The sequence below is a fragment of the Elephas maximus genome, chromosome 8 (genome assembly GCF_024166365.1).
Source record: "Elephas maximus indicus isolate mEleMax1 chromosome 8, mEleMax1 primary haplotype, whole genome shotgun sequence".
Taxonomy (NCBI): Eukaryota; Metazoa; Chordata; class Mammalia; order Proboscidea; family Elephantidae; genus Elephas; species Elephas maximus.
Window position 1 is genome coordinate 83,257,852 of NC_064826.1, and position 24,550 is coordinate 83,282,401.

General features: G+C 38.6%; 1 protein-coding gene across 2 annotated transcripts in view; it reads right to left on the reverse strand.

Annotated features, from left to right (window-relative positions):
- Positions 1 to 24,550, reverse strand: part of RAPGEF5 (Rap guanine nucleotide exchange factor 5) — a 271,965-nt gene that overhangs the window by 149,929 nt on the left and 97,486 nt on the right. For both annotated transcript variants that reach the window (XM_049894492.1, XM_049894491.1), the window contains exon 7: positions 11,763 to 11,811. In XM_049894492.1, coding sequence (XP_049750449.1) covers positions 11,763 to 11,811 — 49 coding nt within the window. The remainder of the gene's footprint in view (positions 1 to 11,762; positions 11,812 to 24,550) is intronic.

Sequence of the window (24,550 nt, forward strand, 5' to 3'; positions counted from 1 at the left end):
TTTGAACCACCTTTTGGTTAGCAACTGAGCACTTAACTGTTTTGCCATCAGGTGGGAGGCTGCTGAATTTCAAGACTTTATAAAACCAGCATATAGGAAGGACTCTTCTTCTCAAGGAATATTTCAGTACATAAAAGATATTGTTAGCCGTTAATACAGTTTTCCATTATCAGCCAGTAGTTATACCATCATCTTCTTTTAATATTTCTTTAAATATTTAATATTTCTAAACATATACAGATTAGTTACACTTTATACACTAGAGGTATACAGAGAAGCAGCCACAGAACTATAAACACTAAAAATGATTCCACCCCCTCCCTGCTCCCACCTACACACTCCAAATGTAAGCCTTTATTCAAATACAAAAAATTAGTCAGACACAGGGGTATAAGTGGATGCATGTCCCCTTTGGGGCACCTGGTAATTAGCATAACATCCTCATGGTGCCCTGCCTCCGACTGGTGGGCAGCATATATCATATGTGCGTCTGGGAAGCAGCTCCCACTCACCAGAGGACCAAGAACAAAGGAGCTGGCAGGCTTCCAGAGAAGCTGCCCAGTCAACAGCATATTAAAGACACCCATTAGTTGCCTCAATCAGCTAATTAGCTAAACAAATGCAAAACCTAAATCATTAAAGAAAGTAGCCCTGATTGCATCGCTGGTTTCTGATTTGGTGTCACTAACCCAGCAGGGTGGGAACAGAGTAGTTCCACAGAAAACAAAAAACTGTCCACCCGGGGAAACTGGAGTGGGGTGGGACTTCATTTTTGATGAAAGTCAAGCCCTGCCAGGAAGTTCCACTGGAAAAAAAAAAAAGAGTACCAGGGAGACCTCTGTTTATGCTTTGAAATATAAGTCAATTTAAATATAAATTGCTCTCCTTTTTTGTCATTATGAGAAAGAAATAAAATGTGGGTTTCAGATCTCTGGTGTGCAAATGGTCATTAACTTCCATTTGACCTTGGGTATAGAACTAATATTGAATTTATGCACAGGGTACACTCATTATACTCATCTAGCTTCCTCACAGAAAATATGCTCCCAGGAGTTGTGATGTTAGAAGCCTTTTCTCAGCTCTCAAATAGAAAACTTGATTCCTCCTTTAATGCCTCTCTCCTGTCTTATAGCCCCCTCTCTCCTCCAAACCTCAGGAAATCCTTTTTCAAGGCTTAGCAAAGTTTATAAAACAAAAGCTGTAACAGGAAGGCATCTGAATAGGGTAAAATCAATGTCTTAGAACACTCAAGACCAGAAAAGAGGTCCCACTCCTGTGCCATCACGTTACTGGTGACAGGAACCACTGGAGTTCAGTTCTTCCCAGTATGATTCTCAACAAGAACACACTTCCACGGAGAATAACTGCCTTTGTCTACAGAGCCTTATAAGTATTACACACCCTCCCTAAAGGGCCCAGCAGCACATTTTTGAAAATAAAAGCCTGAAAACCCTTGCATTTTAGACTACACTCAGTTACGGCTACAATTACTCATCTCTTTGGCCAATCAGTTTCATGTAACATCTTAGTGGACATGACCACGTTGAAGGGTAAAAGAGAAAATTGTTTTGCCTTCCTTTCTAGTTTCCTAAATTTTAAACAGCTCTCAGGGTTGAAAGAGTCGAACTTCCTATACGCGATACTCTCAGATTGCTTGCTCTTCAGAAGAAATCAGCGCAAAGGGCTCTTTTCTTCTATAGTATGTCATCGAATGGTTGTTTATCATTTTGACTTAATAGCTCTAATTACAAAAGACAGTGTCATGGGATTTTTTAAAAGGCAATTTTCTCTGTACTCCTGTGGGAGAGTTAGAGAAATTTACAAAGCATCTGCTGTGTGCATTTTCAATTATTCCTGGTTTCTACCAGTGTTATTATTATTTTTTGATTGTAAGAGCTTTACATTTTCAAATAGCCTTTAATGTTACACTGCACTGAGTATTACTGTTAAGGCTCTTACTATGTTTTTATGCTATTTAAAAAAAAAAGGAAGATACGGGTACCTGTCAGCCATTGAACTGACCACTACTCAACAAGAACATGTGCTGGTGGAGATGGGATATGAATGTACAAAATCTGGCCGCAAGTGGGGGCGAAAGAACAGTTTCTGGGAATGTTAGAACAAGGAGTTATTACGGCACTGGAGAAGGAGGGAGATTGTATACACTTTAACAATCAGCGTGGTGTGAGGCAAAGCTCTCTCTTCTGGGAAAAACATCCCAGATCATCAATCAACCAAGAAGACAAGAATGTTCTGTGGGTTATTTGAGGGGAAAACACATGCTATTTCTTTCCTCTTGGCTGACAGATGCTGAATAACACATTCAGTGGGTGAAGACAATCAGTGTAGGCTGAGCTGACCGTGGACGACAGTGCAACACAGCATCCGGGAGGTGGCAAAGGAGAAGACAAGGACAAAAGCAAACCACGTGGAAATATCAGTTCTGAGAGAAGACAGGTGCATCCTGTAGGGACAGGCTGTGGAAGTCTTAGGAAAATGTAAGCAGCTTGAAAATACCACTAAAAAAAAGTAAGCATTATAACTTCATTACCTGAAATACAGCCAATGGGCTTTTACCATCATGAACCAGTATTTTTAAGCTGGAACACTCATTGTAAGAGCACTCAGAGATTAGACGAACAAACCTTTCAAAAGACCATCATTATAGCATTGAGTTTCAGAGCATTTCAATTCTTTTTTCAGTAAGAAATGATTACACAAAACCAAGAAGGTAGGGGAAGTTTGAGATAACTGTAATTTTACTAGTATGTGAACCAGTCCTTGTTGGGCTTTAATTTCATTAGTAACATCTACTCTAAAATCCTATTCTATCATGCACATTCTCCTAAATAGGTGCTATCTGTTTACAAAAGGGTAAGGGTAAAGTCAAACATGGTGCTACATTAAAAGAAAAATTTGTCAAATATCGGTCAACTAAAATGAAAAGCAAAAATTTACAGGACCACAAATGTAGAAGCAATTCCACAGGTGTAAAGGTTATACTTTTTTTTTTCTTCTAAACATGAAAAGGAGCCCTGGTGGTGTAGTGGTTAAGAGCTCAGCTGCTAGTCACTTCTGACCCAAAAAGACCCATGGGTGTTAGGGTAGAACTGTGCTCCAAAGGGTTTTCAGTAGCTGATTTTTTGGAAGTAGACTGCCATGCCTTTCTTCCAAGGCACCTCTGGGTGGACTTGAACCTCCAACCTTTTGGTTAGTGGTCAAGTGTGTTAACTGTGTGCACTGCCCAGTGACTCAAACAAATGATTAGAAGGCTACACACATCACAAAATCCCTCACATTAGAGCTTCCACGTGTCTTGTCAACATTTGATTTCCCCTAACCTTAAATACATACACTTAAGAAGAGGGCTTAAAACTCCTACAATTTCCTAAAATGTGTACTTGGTGACCGGCGATTGCTACTAAAAGTTGATCTTCCAGACTGGAAATTTAGCCACACCACCAGGGTGATTAAAGACACTCAACTTGCCTGACCAGATCCAGCGGTTGACCACTTGTATGTTTCAGACAGATTTAAATTATATGGGAGATAGCAGCAAACAGGTTTTTGGAGTCATACACCCTTTAGAATTCAAAGATGATAAAACAAACAGGAAGATCTATAAGGCTAAAATAAATAATTTAACTCTGATGTAAAATGTTAGCTTTCTTACCTTTTCTAGACGGTTAAAAGTAATGAAGTTAAAGAAAGACCTGATACATGCTACAACATGGATGAACCTTGAAAATATTTTTCTGAGTGAAATAAATCATTCATAAAAAAAAAAAATGTTCTATGATCCCACTTATATGAAAGATCTAGAACGGGCAAGTGTGTATACAGAGACCAAGTTCATTAATGGTTACCGGGGCAGGTGGGAGGGAATGGGGAAGAGGGCCTCATTGCTTAGGGAACACTGAGCTTATAGTAAGGATGATGGGGAAATTTGGAAATGGATAGTGGTGATGGCTGAACAACATGATGAACGTAATTAATGTCAATGAACCGTACATGTAAAAAATGCTGAATGGCCAACATTTTGGTACAGAAGTGTTTAATACCAAAAAAAAAGTTAAAAAAAAAAAAGGAACTAAAACTAAAACATAATACACTAAACCATTTTATACTATTTTGTATCATACACATTTCAATCTCACAAAGAAACTACAAAATATCTTGGTACATGAATAACACTTTCACCTACATCCCTAACTAGTTTACCCTAGAAATAGAAAAGAAATGCTGTTAGCCTATAGCCACTACTTGAAAAGTTCTAAGTTTCCACTCTATCCTTTTCCATTTCCAGGAACAAAAGTGGAAAACAGGAATGCCTTTTCACAAATCACATCTTTAGTCTCAAAATCTAGAATATTATTAACGAGAGTGGGGCACAGCGTAATAAAAAACCCAACCGGGTGTTGGAAAACCTGAGCTTGCATTCTGGCTGCTGACCTGTGTGGTCTCAGGCATAGTACCTACTCTCTAAGTGTTAAGAGAGGGACCATAAAGTCACTCCTCCTGTGATGAACACATGTTGCTCTGCCTGCCAGCATCCATTCTCAAGATTCTGCTGAGTTTCTTTGTGGAGTCACGCCTGCCCTAGCCTCAGCCCATGTATCCTGTGTAGGGACTGACTTGACCTCTCTACTCCCTCTCCCCCACTCCCCACTTCTCCTGCCCTGTTCCAGGGGTAGGCATTTCATCCATCCAACAAGATCCCTCACCAAGACTTCTGTTGGGGTTACCAGAAAAGTGGTTCTCTCTTTCTGCTGGCTTGCTACACTCCAGAAATTTCCCGAGTCAATGAACCCTCTTTTTGGTTTTCAACTTGCATTTCTGTCACTTACACCTGAAAGAGTTCTGAATAAAATAATCCCGAGGTTGTGATTAAGGTTAATTAAGGCAATTAATGAATATATTAATTGCTATAATTAAATATTAGAGCTGGAAGAAATCTCTAAGCTTATCAGATTCTAGACCAATCCACCCATAATACAAACTGGGATGATTCAGCTAAGGTCACAAAGACATTTAATAGCAAAACGGAGCCTAGAGCCCCTTGTTTCCTTCCCAAACCTTAATATTCTCGATACTTAGTTTTAAAACACTTAACTATGGGTTAAGCAGATACTGTATGAAATTTAAAAACTGCCAAGATGATTTACCAATATGAGATTTCTGGCTTTCCAGAAATAGAAGCCCAAGATGGCACAAATTTCATACGATCTAAAGATAATGAGAGCTAAAAGTGCTTTGGATGTGGGTTCCCTGGAAAAGGGAAGAAAAATATCTCCCAAGATACTAATTAGCTAACATTAGCAGAAGAATAAGCAATCCAACAAAGAAAAAGAGGTGCAAGGATAGCTGTGCTAATTTCTGTAAATTCTGTGAAGCCTTAACATGCCCTCCACATTCTCTAAGATTAGCTCTTAGAGGAGAAAACTGTTTAAAGGCACATCCTAATGGCTTCTTAGAAAATTACGACAAATGGATTTTTTACTAAGCTAGAACCTTGAATCATTTATATAACCTATTGATTGGCAGTTACTTTTATTTCTGTTGGTATGGTGAGCTGAAACCAAAAACTTTCCTTTATACTAATTCTCATTTTAATAACCCCTCACAGTTAGACATAAATCTGGCATGACCACCTGAGCCCTAATTAACAGTTTACTGCAAGACATAAGATATCAGGGCAATCAATTCCTCCTGTCAAACCCCAGATGTACCAAACATCAGATTAATACTTTTATTTAAATTAAATGTATAATAGCTTCTTCCTCCTTTAAAATACATAAACCTTCAAAATGTTTTTTTTTAAACAACAACAAGCATACATAAAAAGCACCATTTTGCAATTGGAACTGTATTTAAGTAAGGTTCTACCTGACGGTTCTGCTTTTTAATAACCTCCTAACTTCACAGTAATAAGTTTTCCTTTTTAGACAGTCATTGACTAATTAACACTTTTTATTTATGAGACATGTACTGTAATTTAAAAACAGCAGGAACCATGTTTGTCCTTGCTCACCCTTGTATTCTCTGTGATTGACACTGTGCCTTACATGTAGGTGCCCATTTAGTAAAGGAATGAATGAATGCAATACCCATGACTTAGGCTCTCTTGTGCCTTGCTATTTTTCATCCATTCTCAATGCCAATTCAAGCACTGAGAATGTAGAGTGACGCAGACGATCTTTCTAGTATTCCCATATTTGGAGTCTTTAAAATTTTGTAATATTTACATTGTCAGTTATTTTTACCTCCAGATTGCTGCTGATTTTTGCCTTGATTTAGGAGGCTGGGAAAAGAAATCTCTTTGTTTTTCTCCAAAACAATATTCTTTGCTTATATAACTTTTCTAATCAGAAAACATTATGTTTAATTAAAGTCAGGAGGCAACTGATGTCACAAAACAATATGTGTATTAATTATTTAATGAGAAATTAATTTGCTCTGTAAGCTTTCACCTAAAGCACAATTAAAAAGAAGAAAAAGTCAGGAACAAGACAAGAATGTCAAGTATCATTGATATTACACAACCTTATACTGCAATGTCCTAGCTAATGAAACCATAAAAGAAAGAAAAAAGAGTTAATGGATTGGTAAAATAGAGACAAAACTGTAATTACTGGCAGGTGAAAATAATTTTCCATGTAGACTATCCAAGATAATTTTAAAGCAAGCTATTAGAATTCGAGTTCAACACTTTTGCTAGACACAAAACCAAGAGCTCGCATACAGCAAAATAACCAATTAGAAAGATAATAGAAAAAATAGCCCATTTGTAACAGTAATCAAAACCATAAGGCACACAGAAATATCAAACAAAAAATGTGCAAAACCTTTATGGAGAAATTTTTAAAACAGCATTGAATACCTTAAGAAATGCAAGGTATCCCATGTTCATGGATGAAAACATTTACTATCTCAAAAAAGTGTCGGATTTATCTAATGTTCTATAAATTCAATATACCTTTAAAAAATCCTTATAGGGGTTTTCATGAAACTTGAAAAATTAACTCTAAAACTATGAAGAGAAAAAGAGCAAAAAAAGATTTGCCTTATCCACCTTACCTCCTCAAAAAAGTCTTATTAAAAACTTTGGTAATTAAAACAGGATAGCGTAGTTACAGGTATAGGCAAAAAGATCAATGGAATACAGGGCCCAGAAATACACCCAATATATATGTGTGTGTATATATATATATATATATATAAACTTCATATATGATGGAGTTAGTATTACTGATTGGTGGGTAAAGAAGCCAGTGAATGCCAGTGAGTTACAGGCTTAGAATTAAAAAAAAATAAAACTTGATTCTTACAAACATCACTTTAAAAGCTGTCTAACACTCCATCATATTGACATACCTATTTTCCTATTCCTCTATGATAGGGGGAAACCCTGGTGGTATAGTGGTTAAGTGCTATGGCTGCTAGCCAAAAGGTCAGCAGTTCAAATCTGCCAGGTGCTCTGTGGAAACTCTACGGGGCAGTTCTACTCTGTACTATAGGGTCGCTATGAGTCAGAATTGACTCGATGGCAGTGGGTTTGGGTTGGTTTCTATGATGGGGACTTAAGGATTGTTTCTAATTCCTTGCGTTATTAAAAGCACTGCAACGGATATTATTAACACGAATTTCTCTGATTATGTCCTATTGTTAGACCTCTAGTTAAGGTGTTACTGAGTCATACAGTCAGGGATGCTGGAACATACTGAAAAGTGCTTTCCTGAAAAGACTTAGTATAAATTTATGCTCTCATTAGTAGTATATGAGTGTGAGATCACTTCACTTCCTGAGAAGTTGTTCCAAGCTTCAGAGATCAAATAAGGAAAACAGGCATGCTGTCATTATGCAGTTATATGGAGACATAATAAATTGACTTTATAACAATCTTTTAGTCTGCAAAACCTAGTTTGTATGGGTCTTGCTTACTTCATTTTCCTTCACCTCTAGAAAGTTGGAACTTCTTAGTCTGACATCCAAAACCTACCTCTTTCTGCCTTGTTCACTCTGCACCAGCCACTCTAGCCTCCTTGTTCCTCAAACACAACATATACAATCCGTTTCCCCAACTGCTCTTCTGTGGTATATCTGCAAAGCTCACTTCTTCACTGCCTTCAGGTCTTTGCTGAAATGTCCCCTTATCTGAGGTCTTCCATTCCCACTCTATGTAAATTTGCTACCCCCTTCACCAGCCTCCCTATCTGTATTTACCTGCTCTGTTCTTCTCCTACACTATTTGTTTTTGATTACTTCCCTAATTTATCCTGAAACTTTAAAAAATCTGTTTACGGGAAGGAAACTTTGGCAATGGATATTGGTGATGGATGCACAACACGATTGATATAATTTGTGTCACAGAATTGTACATGCAAAAAATGCTGAATTGGCAAATGTTTTATTATCCATATTTTTATAACAATAAAACAAAAACAAAAAACCCACCTAATCCTATAGTCCAAGTCACTGCCATCCTGTCACAGAGTGTAAGTTTTTTTGTCCTTATGATTAAATGAACTAAGATCAGCTCTAGTACAATTTATTTCTAAGCCCTTCCTGCAATCGCCTTTATTTTGCTGTCCTTGCTCTATCTTGGCTTCTACTTCTGTAAACACCTAGCAGTCTAATGCTGTTCACTGAGGAGCTCCAGGAACACTGCCCTCTCTGTTCAATGCCCAGATGGCTCTTCGTTGCATCCTCCGCTTCACCACCTTTATCTCACCCAGGCTGTGTCCTCTAGATCAGCCAACTTGGAAATAAAATCATACAAAGAAAGTCATAAAGGAAATCAGATGAATAAAATAAGCAAATTCGCACTAGCTGTGCTTAGTTAAAAAAGTAACTGAGATAAAAGCGAATTCTTAGTTTCTAACTAGAAAAAGAAAGAAGTAAATGTATGGTCTGTGTTCTTGAGATATTTCCATTCCATTTGTTTCTTCGAAATTTGTCATCACTTTGATTCTGTCATAGTATTTCTGCCTGAAAAATTTCATTCTTGCTTAGCATTATCCAAGAAGCGCCTGTCTTGTTTTTCATTCCATTCAGCACTGACCTCATCCCTTTGAACAGTAAGGAACAGTAAAGTATGCCTCCTTCTGACACTCGTCCGCTCTAAGCAAGCTTTTTTCTACCTCAGCAAGTCTCCATTTCAGATTGAATTTCAGCAGACCATAGCTCTTTCTCCTTCAAGATATGTTTAAGAGCTTTCTTTTCCTTTCCACACATCATTTCCAGATTATTTCTGACAGGTACTAGGAAACCGATCCATGCAATCAGGCCTATGAAAAATGCTTGCTTTTAAATATTATTAGGCAATTAAAAATTACCTTTTTAGAAAAAACTACTTTGAGATGAAAAATATAGCCTTAAAAAAAGACCACCTTTATGGTTTTCATTGTTCTGTGTGGTTACAATTTGTAATGCAATGTGGTCTGCTTTCTTTTACTGTGTACTTAAACTCTTTCCATGGTTGCAGTAATCTGTAAATACATATTTTAATTTCATTTCCCCTTGAAATCTAAAATAGATTAGAACAACATAGCGACATTTTATTTTAGAGAACGATATAACATCCTGTGCTATTAAAAAGTGCTATTATGATGGCTAGAATAAATGATTTTAAAAACAAATGGTGAGAGGGTACCCCAGCCCACATTAGCTGGAAGGGTTCTCTTGATAGAGGCCCCAGCTTGAGACTTCAGAGGCTAAAAAGATAGCTCAAATGCCAGGGATGGGGGTGAGCCTCCAAGTGAATTGAATCTCCCAAGAGAAGCTGCAGTTTGAATAGAAGCTTTAGCCTTCAGCTCTTTTCAGACATCTTCTGAGCAGCTACGGGGAGGAAAAGCCAGCTCGAGGAGTCAGTCGACAAATAGGACAAACCTGACCCAGAGGTTTTTCTTCAGAATTTTGGCACTGGCAAGATCAGAGAGATCATGAAATTATCAGACTAAAGCAGTTTCAGGCCTTCCTGAACAAGGAGTTTAAAATCTGTCTCAAAACTCTGAAAATAATGAAGATGCTGTGGTTCTGGAGGATCCAACCTGGATGAGGACGAGGCAGGTACCACTTACACACAAAGCGCACTCATGGCACTAGACTCAGAAGGAGGCAGTCTGGAAGGAAAAGTGGGAAGAATATGTTTTCCTTGCCCTTCTTTATGCACAGGGTCAACCCAAGGATTCTTTCCTTCCTCAAAATGAAACCCAGTGGAGAGAGGATAGCCACCATGCTTCTCACCGCAAGATGCCAGTTTCTACACATATCACGTAGTGACACTGATTGCATTCTTCAAGGTGCACAACCATTCTCGCCCTCCTTTTTAGAGTTGTTCCTCCTCTGTTAACATAAATTCACTGCCCCCTTAAGGTTCTTGTCTGGTCTTTTGAGTTGTTGTTGTCAATTTGATCCCGCGTGGATAGTTCTTGGATGAGCTTAGTGCTCAAGGCAGATATTTTTTACTAGTTGAGTTGAACTGTTGTTTGGTTTTGAGGGGGCTTCAGGAGATATTTTTGGTTTAAGGTTTGGGGATTGTTTCAGGGATTCATCCAGCTTTCGTGGCTCTGGGAGGTCTGGGGCCCATTAGAGTTTGAAATTCTGTTCTGCATTTTCCTCCTTTTGATTAGGGTTCTTCTATGGAATCTTTGATTGAAATATTCAGCAATGGTAGCCAGGTGCCATCCAGTTCTTCTGGTCTCATGGCAGTTGTTCATGGAGGCAACTGGACACACACTGCATGTCTTCCTCCTATTCCTGAGTCTCCTTCTTTCTCTGTTGCTCCAGGTGAATGGAGACCAATTGTTGTGCCTTGGATGGCCACTTGCAAGCTCTTAAGATCCCAGGCACTATGCAATAGGCTAGGGGCTAGAACAGAAGCACTGAACATGTTGTTGGGTTCAATGACTGGGATAGCCTGTGAGTCCATGACCCTGGGCCTCCTAACCAGGAAGCCATGTCCCAGGAGGCTGATGGTTGTGCATGGGCAGCCTCAGCAGTTACTCTTTTTTTTTTGTCATTGTTGTGACTGTGTCTGGCACACAACTTCTGTAAATTCAGCTTTTTGCAGGTGTGCAACTTGTTGACAGTGGTTACAATGGTCGGCTGTGCAATCCTACCCCTGATCAATACAATCAATGCTAACCACCCCGCCACCTTTGCTCCGCCCTCCCACCCCTGTTAAATCACAAAACCAAACCTACTGCCATCGAGTCGATTCTGACTCATAGTGACCCTGTAGGACAGAGTAGAACTGCCCCATAGAGTTTCCAAGGAGCACTGGTGGATTTGAACTGCCCACCTTTTGGTTAGCAGCTGCGGCTCTTAACCACTACGCCACCAGGGTTTCCCCCACCGCTGGTAACCACTAGTAAACTTTGTTCTCTAGGAAAAGAAGGTTAAAAAAAAAAGTGATGCTTCTCTGCATTCTACACTAAAACTTCCCGAGATACATTCAGCTGGCTGCCAAAGGCCAAAACACCAAATCCACTGCCATTGAGTCAAATCCAATTCACAGTGACCCTAGAGGACAGAGTAGAACTACCCCACAGGATCCCCAAGGTTGTAAATCTTCACAGAAGCAGACTGCCACATCTTTCTCCCACAGAGTGGCTGGTAGGTTCAAACTGCCAACCTTTTGGTTAGTAGCTGAGTATTTTAACTACTGTGCCACCAGGGCGGCTGGCTGCCCGCTCTAGGATAATATGTGAAATATCCACAAAGAATTAAAACCTTCCTCCAGACCGATAAAGACTACTCACCAGACTTCCTGGCTTTCAAAGCAATAACAGCTGCTAGCTCTCTCTGCACCTAATAAAATATTAGGGGAAAAATCGAATTAGAAGAAGAAAAATGTAGCTATCAAAAGCAGTATTTTGTTTCTAGGTATGCAACCAAAATTCAGAGCTGTTGCAGTTAAATCTAAGTTTGCTGACTTCATTTGATTATTATTATTTTTAATTGTGATAAATACATACGTAAGAAATTATTTGACATCTCAACAATCTTGGTGTGTATGGTTCAGTGACATTAATTATGCTGATTATGTTGTTCAACCACCACCCTTATCTATTCCCAAATTAACCCCTGGAATGGAATGTTAGGCCAAAAATCTGGAGGAATTGTATTGACTTACTTTAGAAAAAAAAAAAAATCAGATAGTTGAAGGCCAGAATGTATACATTGCAAAACATTGGCATTTTTGCCATGATGATAGAAAGTACTTAAAAAAACATAACCATATAACATTCAGAAAGAATGCAGACACAAATTAAATTATTAAAAAATACACAGTACTATGACAAGGATATTAAATACAGTATTATTTATTACTCAAAGATTCCAGTTTACACAGGTATGCTAGAAAACATGAGATAGAGGATCCTGGTTTAACTGGACTCCAGGTAAATGCAATGAATGTTCCCTTCAAGCCTGGCTGTTTTACAGCAACCCTTTTAGATAATATGTCACATCAAAGCAGGTGTCAGAGACTCAAAAGTCAGGAGAAATGGGAATAGACAAGATGACCTTTAAAATCCTAAAAACCCACTTATTTTTCCAGACTCCTGGTCTCTCTCACTCTTCACTGTGAATGTTTAAATCCTTTGTTAAAAGCATTCTCAAAGAGGAACACATAACAGAGACAAAAGAGATAGCCACAGTCATTTTCAAAGGAAACACCAAGGGGGGGAAAAAAAAGATAACCTGAGGATAATCTTCGGGAAATCTAAGTTTGATAGCAATAAAAATTCCATAACAACCAAGCTCTTTCCCCTTTAGGACACAATCCTTTAAGCTTAGAAGTGTGTGTGTGTTCAAGTGTTTAGAGGTAGCGGGGTGCGAGGGGGTTTGGAAAGCCATGCAGCTTAATACATTACTCTGACACTTTAGAGTTCCTGGGTGGTGCAAATAGTTAATGCAATGGGCTGCTAACCAGAAGGTTGGAGGTTCTTGCTCACCCAGAGGTGCCTCAGAAGAAAGGCCTGGTGATCTACCTCCGAAAAAAAAAAAATTGGCCATTGAAAGCCCTACGGATCACAGTTCTATCCTGACACATATGAGATCACCATGGGTTGGAGTTGATTCAACGGCAGAAGTTTTTTTAATGATACCTTAAAGTAAGAACATGCGAGTTCAATGTTACATTGAAGATTTGCCATCAAATTAATTTATATTAATTTACTTGAACGTGAGGATAGCAATGCGCTAGCCACTGGGACTCCACTTAGGAGGGCTTTCACAACGGCCAGGGCCTTGTCATCACCTCTGAAGAAGAATGTTTCCTGGGCACTATTTTTCCCGCCATGCTTTGACTGGCTGGCTAGTTTAGATGCCATTCAAAAGTGAATATTTTTGCTTTAACTAATTCTTTGATACCTTAAGACTCTCTTAGAAAAATCATACAGTAATGAGAAGCCAAGGAGCCCTGGTAACACAACGATTAAGCACTTAGCTGCTAACCGAAAGGCTGGCAGTTTGAATCCACCCAATGGCTCTGCTGGAAAAAGACCTGGAATCTGCCTCCGTAAAGATTATAGCCAAGAAAACCCTACGGGGCAGTTCTACTCTGCCATATGAGGTTGATGAGTTGGAATCAACTCGATGGCTCACAACAATGAGAAGATAATCAGTCACTCCCCAACTTTGGGAGTTTGGCTCTAAATATGCTCAGGATTAGAAAATCTGCAGTTGAAGAACTTATAGAATCAAGAGGGCTGAGAGAGATAGAAATGATCAGTGACCTTAGGAAAACCTTTGTAAATATTTGTATGTGCACTAACTGAATAAAAACAGCATAGATAAAAATATCAGTTATTATCTATTCTATATATTGCACTATTTTCATCTCTTTCAGGATTTTCCTCCTTCAGGATGTCACAAATAGTTGGGGTGGTGACAAGATGCAGATTATAAATATTCACTAGGATCTTCTGTCAATGGCTTCCAGAGTCTGTGGCCTTTCAGAGAAGGCTCTACTATGGTCTCAGAGACGGGAAGAAACCAAAGACAGAAAATGATGCATGAACTGGATCACTTCTTTTGTTCCAGGGCATCAGAAAACAGTCTTCTGCAGCCTCCTCTTTCAGTTTTCCATACTTAAAATCATCTTTCCGGGATCTTTTTTTTTTGTTTGTTCTTCTTCTAATTAGAAATAAAGCTCAAAATATAGGTGATTCAGAAAAGGAAACGTATTATATTTCCAACATTGTACAACACTACATCTATTATGTCATTTCAAAGATTTGGTGGGGACAGAAAGGAGCAAGAAAACTTTAGAGGATTTTGGGGGAGCCAGGAAGAAGATGAGAGGCAGGCAGTGGGAAAGGTAAGGAAAGCAGCACGGCTGATTTAGAAGGAACCTGAGCTTTTTTATAGGAAAAAAGAAAAACAGGTGGAATTATCAAACATTACATCTTCTGAGTCTTTGCAGTCAAAGAGGATAAGAATCCTTTATACTAGGTGGGGTGTAGAAGAGCTCCTATGTTTCTACCTCAGGAAAAAACAGGTTTTGCGCGAAAAACCTAAAGGTAGGTTGCTCTTCCTACAAAGCATAAAGGGGAAATTTCGTGCTGATCAGGCAAAGCACAAACTAGGTAAGGGTTCATACATGCTCCTGTAACATCTTCACAGCATCTTTTTTTTTTTAAACACATCGTTGTTGTTAGTTGCCATCGAATTAGTTCCAACTCATGGCGACCCTATGTTGCCTGGTCTTGTGCCATCTTCATGATTGTTGGTAACTGGGCAATGTTCTGTTGTGATCCATAGAGTTTTCACTGGCTAATTTTCAGAAGTAGCTCGCCAGGTCTTCTAAAAACACACTAAAATAAACCAAACCCATTGTCATCTAGTCAATTCCAACTCATAACAACCCTATAAGGGTTTCCCCATAGGGTTTCCAAGGAGCGGCTGGTGGATTTGAACTGCCAACCTTTTGGTTAGCAGCTGAACTCTTAACCACTATACCACCAGGGCACCAAAAACACACTAGCCATCATTTAATTAATCATTTTTAATTGTGTGACTAAAGCCTGTCGCCTGTTTGGCTAGATGGAAGCTCCTCAGAGGCAGGGGCCTGTCTGCTGGAGTGATGTAGGGTCATAAGTCAAGGAATGCGGGCACTCCTAGGCATTTGCATTTTAGCTAATTATTTTGTGTAGAAGGATTGGAAGATATATCAGATCCCTGGTTCTATTAGTTTCCTATTGCTGCTGTATCAAATTACCACTAATTTGTTGTTAGTTGGTGCCAAGTCAGCTCCAACTCACAGAGACCTTATGTATAACCGAACGAAACGTTGCCTGGTTTAAGCCACACATGTAGTGGCTTAAAACACAAATTATTCTTACAATTCTGGAGGTCAGAAGTCTGAAATGGATTTCACGGGGGTAAAATCAAGCTGCTGGCAGGGCTGTATTCCTTCTGGAAACTCTAAGAAAGAATCTCTTTCCTTGCCTTTTCTAGGTTTGAGACCTCACAACACTCCAGTCTGCTTCTATTGTCACATCTCCATCTCTGGCTCTTCCTCTTTTCCATATAAGGACCCTTGTGATTACACTGAGTCCACCTGGTAATCCAGGATAATCTTCCTATCTCAAAATCCACAATCACTTCAAGAGCTTTAAAAAAAAAACAACAAAAAAAAATACTGTTACTTGGGCCCCAATCCAGAGAGAGATCCAGGTGTCAGTATTAATTGTTCTAGATTGCAGCCAGGGTTGAGAACATGGCACTATTCATCAAGACATCCTAGTCTTCCCTATGACTCAGTGTTTCAATCTTGTAATAATTTCAACTGATGATCAAATCTTTACTTTTCATTTTGTTCTCCTCTAATTTAATTCACTTGTAGAGAGGCATGGCCTTCAGAGTGTTTTATGTATAAAATTATGTTATAATCCAATGAAATGATAAGATTCAGTTACTATGTCTGCAGTTTGACAGATAGGATCTACTCAAGTACAAAGAAAACTGCAAGGAAGCTTTTTCAGGAGCTTAAACTTTAAAATATGGTTTACTTGATATGAAAAAAAGGCATAATTCAAAACACACATGCAGTTTAGGGTATATTTGCCCTTGTGAGTATCTAAATAGAGGGTAATTATGGGACTGACTGACAAGACATATCCATATTTTCCCTTCCTCTCTAGTTACTCATCAGAAACTAGAGTCAGAAACATGTTGAAATGCTTTGGCTCTCTATCTCCAATTACCAGGGCTGTTCACAAAATGACTCTGAAATCCAATGAGAATCAAAGCTAGTCTTATTTCCAGCATTTTGTGGAAATTTTTTTCTCTGGCACTTTAATAGTGCCCTCAGCCTAAAATCTGAATGCTCACAAAGCTGTTTTGCATCAGAGCTGAAACCCAAGAGGTCACAGAAAGCGTCAAATGCAAACTCCGAGTACTAGAGAGCATCTACACGAAAGAACTTAGCTGAGAAGACCTGAGCAGCCTTCCTGGAAAAGAGGCCCCTGAAAATGATGTCTGAAGTTGGACAGAAAGTCAAGGAAGGCCATTTTGGGAGGACTGAGCAATACTGTCAAGGGTCTTAGCTAACCAAAGGTTGTCTTTAAAATTAATTTTAAATAGAATCACTAACTCAGAAGTTTTCTAAAGGTTATTTTAGTAAATCTTCCCACATTTTTGGAGCCAGGTGGTGCAGTGGTTAAGAGCTCAGCTGCTAACCAAAAGGTTCAGCAGTTTGAATCCATAAGCTGCTCCTTGGAAACCCTACGGGGCAGTTCCACCCTTTCCTACAGGGTCACTATGAGTCGGAATTGACTTGATGGTAATGGGTTTGGGTTGTTTTGTTTCGATACCGTGACAGAAATGTTTTTAAAATACAGAATCCACTGTCTCAACTTCCTGAATTAAATATAAGAAACATAATCTGATATTCTCCCTTGTTTTACTCCCAAACATAGTCACATTCAAACCATTATATAATCTCAAACTAATTAGGACTTCAAGAACTTGAGGAAAAAACAAATAAATATGCTTCTTAAAGCAATCAATGTACTTTTACACAAGACACAAACTCAGCAGTAACAGTGACTTGACTTTTCGCCTACGAAGGAGCACACGTGGGCTAAATAACAATTGTGTTTGTTCCTCAAAGGTCCTTTTTTCTATTTTCAATTCATTGTTATATTCTAAAGAGCAAATATTGCCACAAGTCTGACACATGGATAATCCCACAATTACCTCTTAATGTCAACCAATAATTAGAAAATTAAGAAAGTTATATATCTGTCTAGACACTATTGCTCTCTACCTATTTAACAAATAGCTGATTTTCCAATAACTGCTGTCACCATATCCAAGAGAGATGTTCATTAAGCATGCCGAAATGATAAAATAAGCTTACACTTACTCATCTATTCCAAGGCTATTAGGAATATTTTAAAGACCTCTTTTTGTTGTTGTTGTTGAATATATATACAAATATCTATTGATTTTATCATAGCTCAGATAATAACTAGACTATTCAAAGACTAATATATGTAGAAGTGGCCTGAAACCAAGATGAACTGGAATAAAATCTTAGGCTTAGGTTTCTAAAGTCTGTTATTTAAGTCAGCTACATGCGCATCAGGAGCCCTGATGGTGTAGGTATTATGCACTTGGCTGCTAACCAAAAGGTTGGCGGTTCAAACCCACCAGCTCCTACATGGGAGAAAGATGTGGCAGTCTGCTTGCATAAAGATTATAGCCCTGGAAGCCTTATGCGGCAGTTCTACTTTGCCCTATACAGCCACTATGAGTCTGAATTAACTTGATGGCAATGAATTTTGGCTTACATGTGCATCTAGTCTGAGCGGGGTTCACGCTGAAAAGACCTGATAATTTTAGTTGATCACAAGCATGGTATGAGTTAACACTGGGAATGGGATTACTTAAAATGAATAATAACTTTTTTTTTTTAAGAATATTACTAGAAGAACAGCATTCAGGTCACAAAAAAACCAGAAAGGTCAACATTTGCACTGTGTTCAGGTTTGGGTAACATTTGTTTAGGTTCATGAGGAGAAGACGGCATCCACAGTACGACAATCAGGAGGTAGCTTAATGTGATAGACACAGCCCTCCTCATTTACCTTGTCCTCCCTATAGGATCTGACACTGTCACCCATTCCTTTCTTCTTAACCACTGGGATTCCATGATACCATGTGCTCCAGGCTTTTCTCCTTCCTCTCTGGATGCTACCTCTCTTCTCCCAAGTCTCCCTTTTTCCAGTGCTTCTCTTTATATTTAGATGTTCCTTAGTGATCTATCCTCAGCCCTCTTGACTTTCTTCCCATTCTAGGAGATTTTCCCTAGGAAATCTCATTTACTCACATGGCTTCAATTCTATGTGTCTGCAGGCTAGACCTCCTGGGCCCTAGAGCCCCATATCCATCCACCTCCTGGACATCTGTACTGAATGTCCCACTAGTAACTCAAACTCAACATGTCCAAAGGAACACGCTCTAAGGGAAGGCATGATCATTAGCTTTATATATTTGAAAGTTTGAGGAAAAACCTCAGACCATACGAGAGAAGTTACAGAAAGGCATGTTTTGACTCAACCTAAGAACTTTCAAATACCCACAGTCTACTATGTGATGTTAAGTAGAAGATGCTTTATATGGGAAGGTAAACACTGGAAGTACCCAAACCAAAGAATTATGCTAAAGATTTGTCTTATGAATGTCCCCTCTACAAATTGCCCCAGTATCAAAAGAGAAAAAGGGTGAGACTCTTGGGGGTGGTGTGTGATATCTGCCAGGCTACAGCTGAATGGTGATTTTATGACCATCTAGTCCACTGGACAGACATAAACCCAAAAAAAACCCAAATCTGTTGCCGTCAGTGGCTTCCAACTCAAAGCAACCATAGAGGTGGTATAAATCTTAACAAACAGAAAAAAATAATAATAACTGTCAGAGGCCATTTCTTGTTGGGGGAATCTTATAAAGTTCATGACAAAGAGCAGAGACACTGCAGATGTACTGGATGAAAGAAATTTGAAAAGAATAAGATAACAACAAAGACTGATCTTTTCAAAAGAACAGACATAACTGCTTCTTCAGTTTTCAACTGCGCTTATAACTCTTGGATCAGTAATTTCCCCAAAGCCCTAACTACTGGTCAGCATGAATATCCTGATAAATAAAAATTTCTTATCTATGAAATATAATTTTAAGGAAACAAGAGTATGCTGTACATTCTGATTGTTGCTATAATAAATAAAACAATATCACATTTACATCGTTACACTTATAATTTTTATGTCTCAAGTTATTTTTTCATTTTCTGGTTAAGAACATTTTCAGTCTATACATTATAAATTGTTCTTCAATGGCTTTATACAATATAGTTTATTTAACAAAGTATCTCCAAAGATATAATTTGCAAACTCAGCTGTCACTATGCCTTTTATCCCATATTACATATCATTCTTTACGTTGTAAAATGTCTTTTCTCAATCATTGTGGTTTTTGGAGTTAAGGTTCTAAACTGTGGTAATAGTATAACTGCAATACCAGTCATGTCCCCAATGCTGTGAGGATGTAGTTATGGTAGAGGCCTCCCATTCATGTAGAACCTGTAGGGATGTTATATTAGAAACATGTACGTGAGGATGAACCCAGATCAACTTAGACCTGTTCCAACTAGAGAGTATATCAATCTAAAAGAGCTCATCTGTGAGGGCTTCCTGGAAGAACAAGATTCCAAACTCAAAATCCAAAAGCCTTAATCAGCGGTAAGAAATCTCCATTTGTTTTATGCCAACCCTGAGGGCAGTTCTCCAGGATTCCAGTTGGTGGAGTCTCAGGTCTCTACTTCATAGGGTTGTTGTGAGGACTAAATGAGTTTATACAAAGCATCTGCAACAGTGCCCTGACACCCAGGGCTATTTGAATGTTATCTATCATCATCAACATTATCATCACATTATTATAATTAGAACAGTTGAACTTAATAAAATAGGAGTTCATATCCAGTCCTTAATTGCTTTAATGTATCATGTGCTTCAGACCCATTCAATTCTATCTAAATTATAAACTCCTTAACAACTAAGATTGCCACGTACCCACTCCCATTCCCGTTGGAACTGGCATGAAAAGGACTTAAATATTTCATTGAAAAACTATGAACAGAGTTTACTTTCAGAGTTTACTTCAAAAATAAGCATTTCCATTTCCATGAAACTCTGAAACTTTAATACGTGCATGAAGGACAGAAATTCGATTTGAAACTTCAGAGGTGTCAATCAACTTAACTAGCTATGGCCTGGCAGCTTTTGAGATTCAAGAGATAACTGCTATGTTACAAATCAAAGGATTGTGGATACATATTCAACAAGGAATGTGTTGTATTAGTTTTCTATTTCCGCTGCAAGGAATAACCACAAATTTAGTGATTTAAAATGGCACCTATTTATTATTTCATGGTTCCATAGGTCAAAAGTCCAGGTATAATGTGGCTTAGCTGAGTTCTCTGCTTAGAGTCTCACAAGGCCAAAATCAAGGTGTCAGCTCTGCTGCATTCTTCACTGGAGGCTCGGGGAAGCTCTTTCAGGTTGTTGGCAGAATCCAGCTCTTGCCTCTGTAGGCCTGAGGTGCCCATTTCCTTGCTGGCTGCCAGCTAGGGGGTGCCTTTAGCAACTGGAGGCCTCTCTACATTCCTAGCATAGGGGCCCCTACATCTCAGAGCCCACAACGATGCGCTGAATCCTTCTTGTGCTTGGGATCTCTCTCACTTTCTCTTCTGCCGCTGCTCTTTGACTCCAGTCAGAGAAAGAAAGTTCTCTGCATCTAAGGGCTCATGTGATTGGATTGGGCCCACCCAGATAATCCAGGTCTGTAGGTCTTAATTAGCCTTAATCAATATTTAATTACTAGTTCTGGTCTCAAATACCTTATCTGTCTAATGGAGGTGATAATACACTCTGCTACCGGAGACAGAAGTGTGACTGAGCACGAAAAGCATTCACAGAGCACTGTACAAGACAGGCATCAGAGAAGGTTAACCATTCTTTGTCTCTTACCCATTTCTCACTTGGTCTTCCTAAATCCTAATAAATTAATACCTGCAAGCAAGTTTCTTCAAAGATTTCTCCACATAGAAGTTCATCTCTATGTTGTTTATAAATTCAAAAGAACTAAAACAATCTCAATGTTCAAAAATAGGGGATAATGGTAAATCCATGGAATGGGACACTATGGAACCATTATAAACACTGTAGAAGGCACTGAAAATATATCAAGTGAAAAATATAGAATACAAAAGGTTTTTTTTGTAGAAAATACACAGATATTATGTAGAAAATAACCTCAAAAGTAATAACTACTAAAATGTTAATAATGGGTTATTTCTGAGTGGTTTCATTATGGGTGTTTTAAAAACTGTAACGTCTTGGCCTGACAGGGAACACAACAGAGAACCCCTGAGGGAGCAGGAGAGCAGTGGGATGCAGACCCCAAATTCTCATAAGACCAGACTTAATGGTCTGACTGAGACTAGAAGGACCCCGGTCGTCATGGCCCCCAGACCCTCTGTTGGCCCAGGACAGGAACCATTCCCGAAGCCAACACTTCACACAGAGAGTGGACTGGACAATGGGTTGGAGAGGGATGCTGGTGAGGAGTGAGCTTCTTGGATCAGGTGGACACTTGAGATTATGTTGGCATCTCCTGCCTGGAGGGGAGATGAGAGCGTGGAGGGGGTTAGAAGCTGGCGAAATTGACACGAAAAGAGAGAGTGGAGGGAGACAGCGGGCTGTCTCATTAGAGGGAGAGTAATTGGGACTGTGTATATGGGTTTTTGTGTGAGAGACTGACTTGATTTGTAAACTTTCACTTAAAGCACAATAAAAATTATTTAAAAAAAAACTGTAAAGTCTTTATATTCGATTGAAACAGTCCAAGTGTGAGATAAATAGAAAGCTGCAAAGCTAATCCACAGGAATTATAACTTACTGCCTAATTTACCATCATTTTGACACTTACAGATATAGGAAGAGAATTCACATTATTCCTAACCATTAGCCACATAAAATTTCATTTTATTCTAATTTTTACAACAATATATATATAATGACTTTTTTATATGGTCTCTTGTTTCTTCTTCATATATAGACATCCTAATCAAAGCTATAACACTGACTCACATACATAAAATTATACTTCATCTAAGTAGGTATGAGAGGTTCTGTTCTAGACAAATATACAAAGAAGCAGCCCACTGTAGAATGTTTGTGAATCACCCTTAATAAACAAACTAGGCCCTCCTTTTCTTCCCCCATGTTCAAAAGATTGATTGAGACATGCTTTATTCTTGAATGGGTTCTACACATTCATACCTCTCTGAACAAATTCTTTTAAATAAACTTTGCCCCACTGGGGTCATTGCAGTAGGTAAAACAGCTTCTCTTATAACGCTTACCAAAACCAAATTCTCAGGTTAGAGTTAAATTAGATTGCCACACAATCAGGACAGGCTCAGGTTTTTTTTTTTTTTTCTTTTTTAAATCAGAGATAATGGCTTAGTAATTCATTTTAAGAAGGTGTGTTTGTGTGTATGTATATTACCATATTTGGGGATTTATTCTCAGAATGAAGAAAATCATCTGATATACAATTGACATAAAAAATATAAGCTTTTTTATTGATTAAGAATCTTTTATGAACAGGGATCTATTTGGGTATTGACATTCATGGGCTTGTGTAGTGTTACTGTGAGATCCAATCTGGGGGAAGCCTAAGGAGCTTTCACCAGCTCTCCTAGCTGTCCTAGAGGCCTACAATCCATAGCCCAAGACCTTTTGAGCACTTTTTTTTTTAGTGGGATAAGGGTAGCTCTATAATACAATGAAGGGAGGTACTAACAAGCCCCATGCTTACTTATAAGCAACAGGAACTAGAAATACTATGAGAGAATATGCTATCCACTTGTGCTTTTTTTAATGTTCCATAAAACCAGATCTGTCTTCTCAGACCTCATTTGACACCTCTTCCCAGAACTCAACCTACCTGGCCCTTCCCCAAATCACATAGCAGCTCTCAAGCTGATGGAAGAGTTATGGCCAGCCTAAGGATTCTAAGTATGGACTTTATGTTCCCTACAGACAAGAAATATAAGGTAACAAGATGTTCTTGATCCTGTGGCAGCCAGACAGAAGGTTAGTCATTCTCTGGGTAAGTAACTTACTTTAATTCTCTAAACAGACGTGCCCACTCAGGTCTGTGAGAGACTGAGAGAAAGGGGATTAACTCTCACTCTGTTTCTCCATTCCTCAGAAAGAAAAAAGCAGGTAGCCAGGAAATAAAGTGAGTGGAAACTAATTCTGTAACAGATTTTAAAAACATATTTCCTCTAAAAAATACAGTCTATTAAAAAATATTTCTAAATGTGGTAAAAACCATCACTTGATTGGGCTAACCGTATGACAGACTTTGTCATCATGTGACAGGTTCTCCTCACTTTTACTAACCTAGGATAACTCCTAGACCTAAATTGGCAAACCGTCTCTGAAATAAGTCCTAAAACTCTATCTTTTGAAAGACTCTTCAAAACCCAAATCCCATGCTATTTCTGCTTCCTGAACCGGTATCAATTTGGGAGTTTCCAATCAAAGAAGCTGTCATGGTTAATTTCAGACACTATTGTTCAAAAAAAAAAAAAAAAGGCTCCAATGTATCAGATCCAAAGTTGTAGATTCTTCAAAAAAGACAAACTAAAGCAATCTTAGCTATTTTACAACCTTTCTGGATGAAGAAAGGGTATAAATAGAGCCCTCTGAAAGATACACCTTAAAGAAAATGACTGAAGTGTTAGGTGAGAGATTAGACATGACAAAGAAGGAAAGGAACTGTAAATGAGTAAAAGCACAATCAAAAAAAAAAACAGGGCAATATAGAAAATGAGATAGCTGAGAAGATATTCTAGAAAAGTTTTGGGTTTCAGAATTTCACATTGTTATGCTTTTGGTGACACAGAACAATTGATTATTCATCAAGACCCAGGTTCTTGTGGCTCTGTAACAAATATTTCACAAGAGAACACCATCTAAGCAAAAGAAGGCATGGGGAAAGAATCGCACAGGGGCTTAAGCTAAGTGCAAACCAAAAACCAAACCCTTTGCTGCCGAGTTAATTCCAACTCATAGCAACTATATATAGGACAGAGTAGAACTGCCCCATAGGGTTTCCAAGGAGCAGCTGGTGGATTCAAACTGCTGACCTTGTTTATTAGCAGCTGTAGCAACCTGTAGCTCTTAACTGAAGTTCAGGCCTTAATTAACGAGAATAAAAACAAAGTAGTTTTACCTTTGAAGTAGGATCTCAAATGGGGGAAAAGTGAGAACAAGACTTTTACTAGAAAGGATGCTAGAAAGCAAGACAGAACACGTGATATGAAAATGGATGGACTTGTGTCACAATCTCTGGGCACAGGGCAGGGAAAAAATACTCTCATGAAGTTGACATTGTAGAGCAGTGCATTATAATCTCTCTCTCTCTCTTTTTTTTTCCCCCACGGAGATGCAAAAAGAAATTCCAT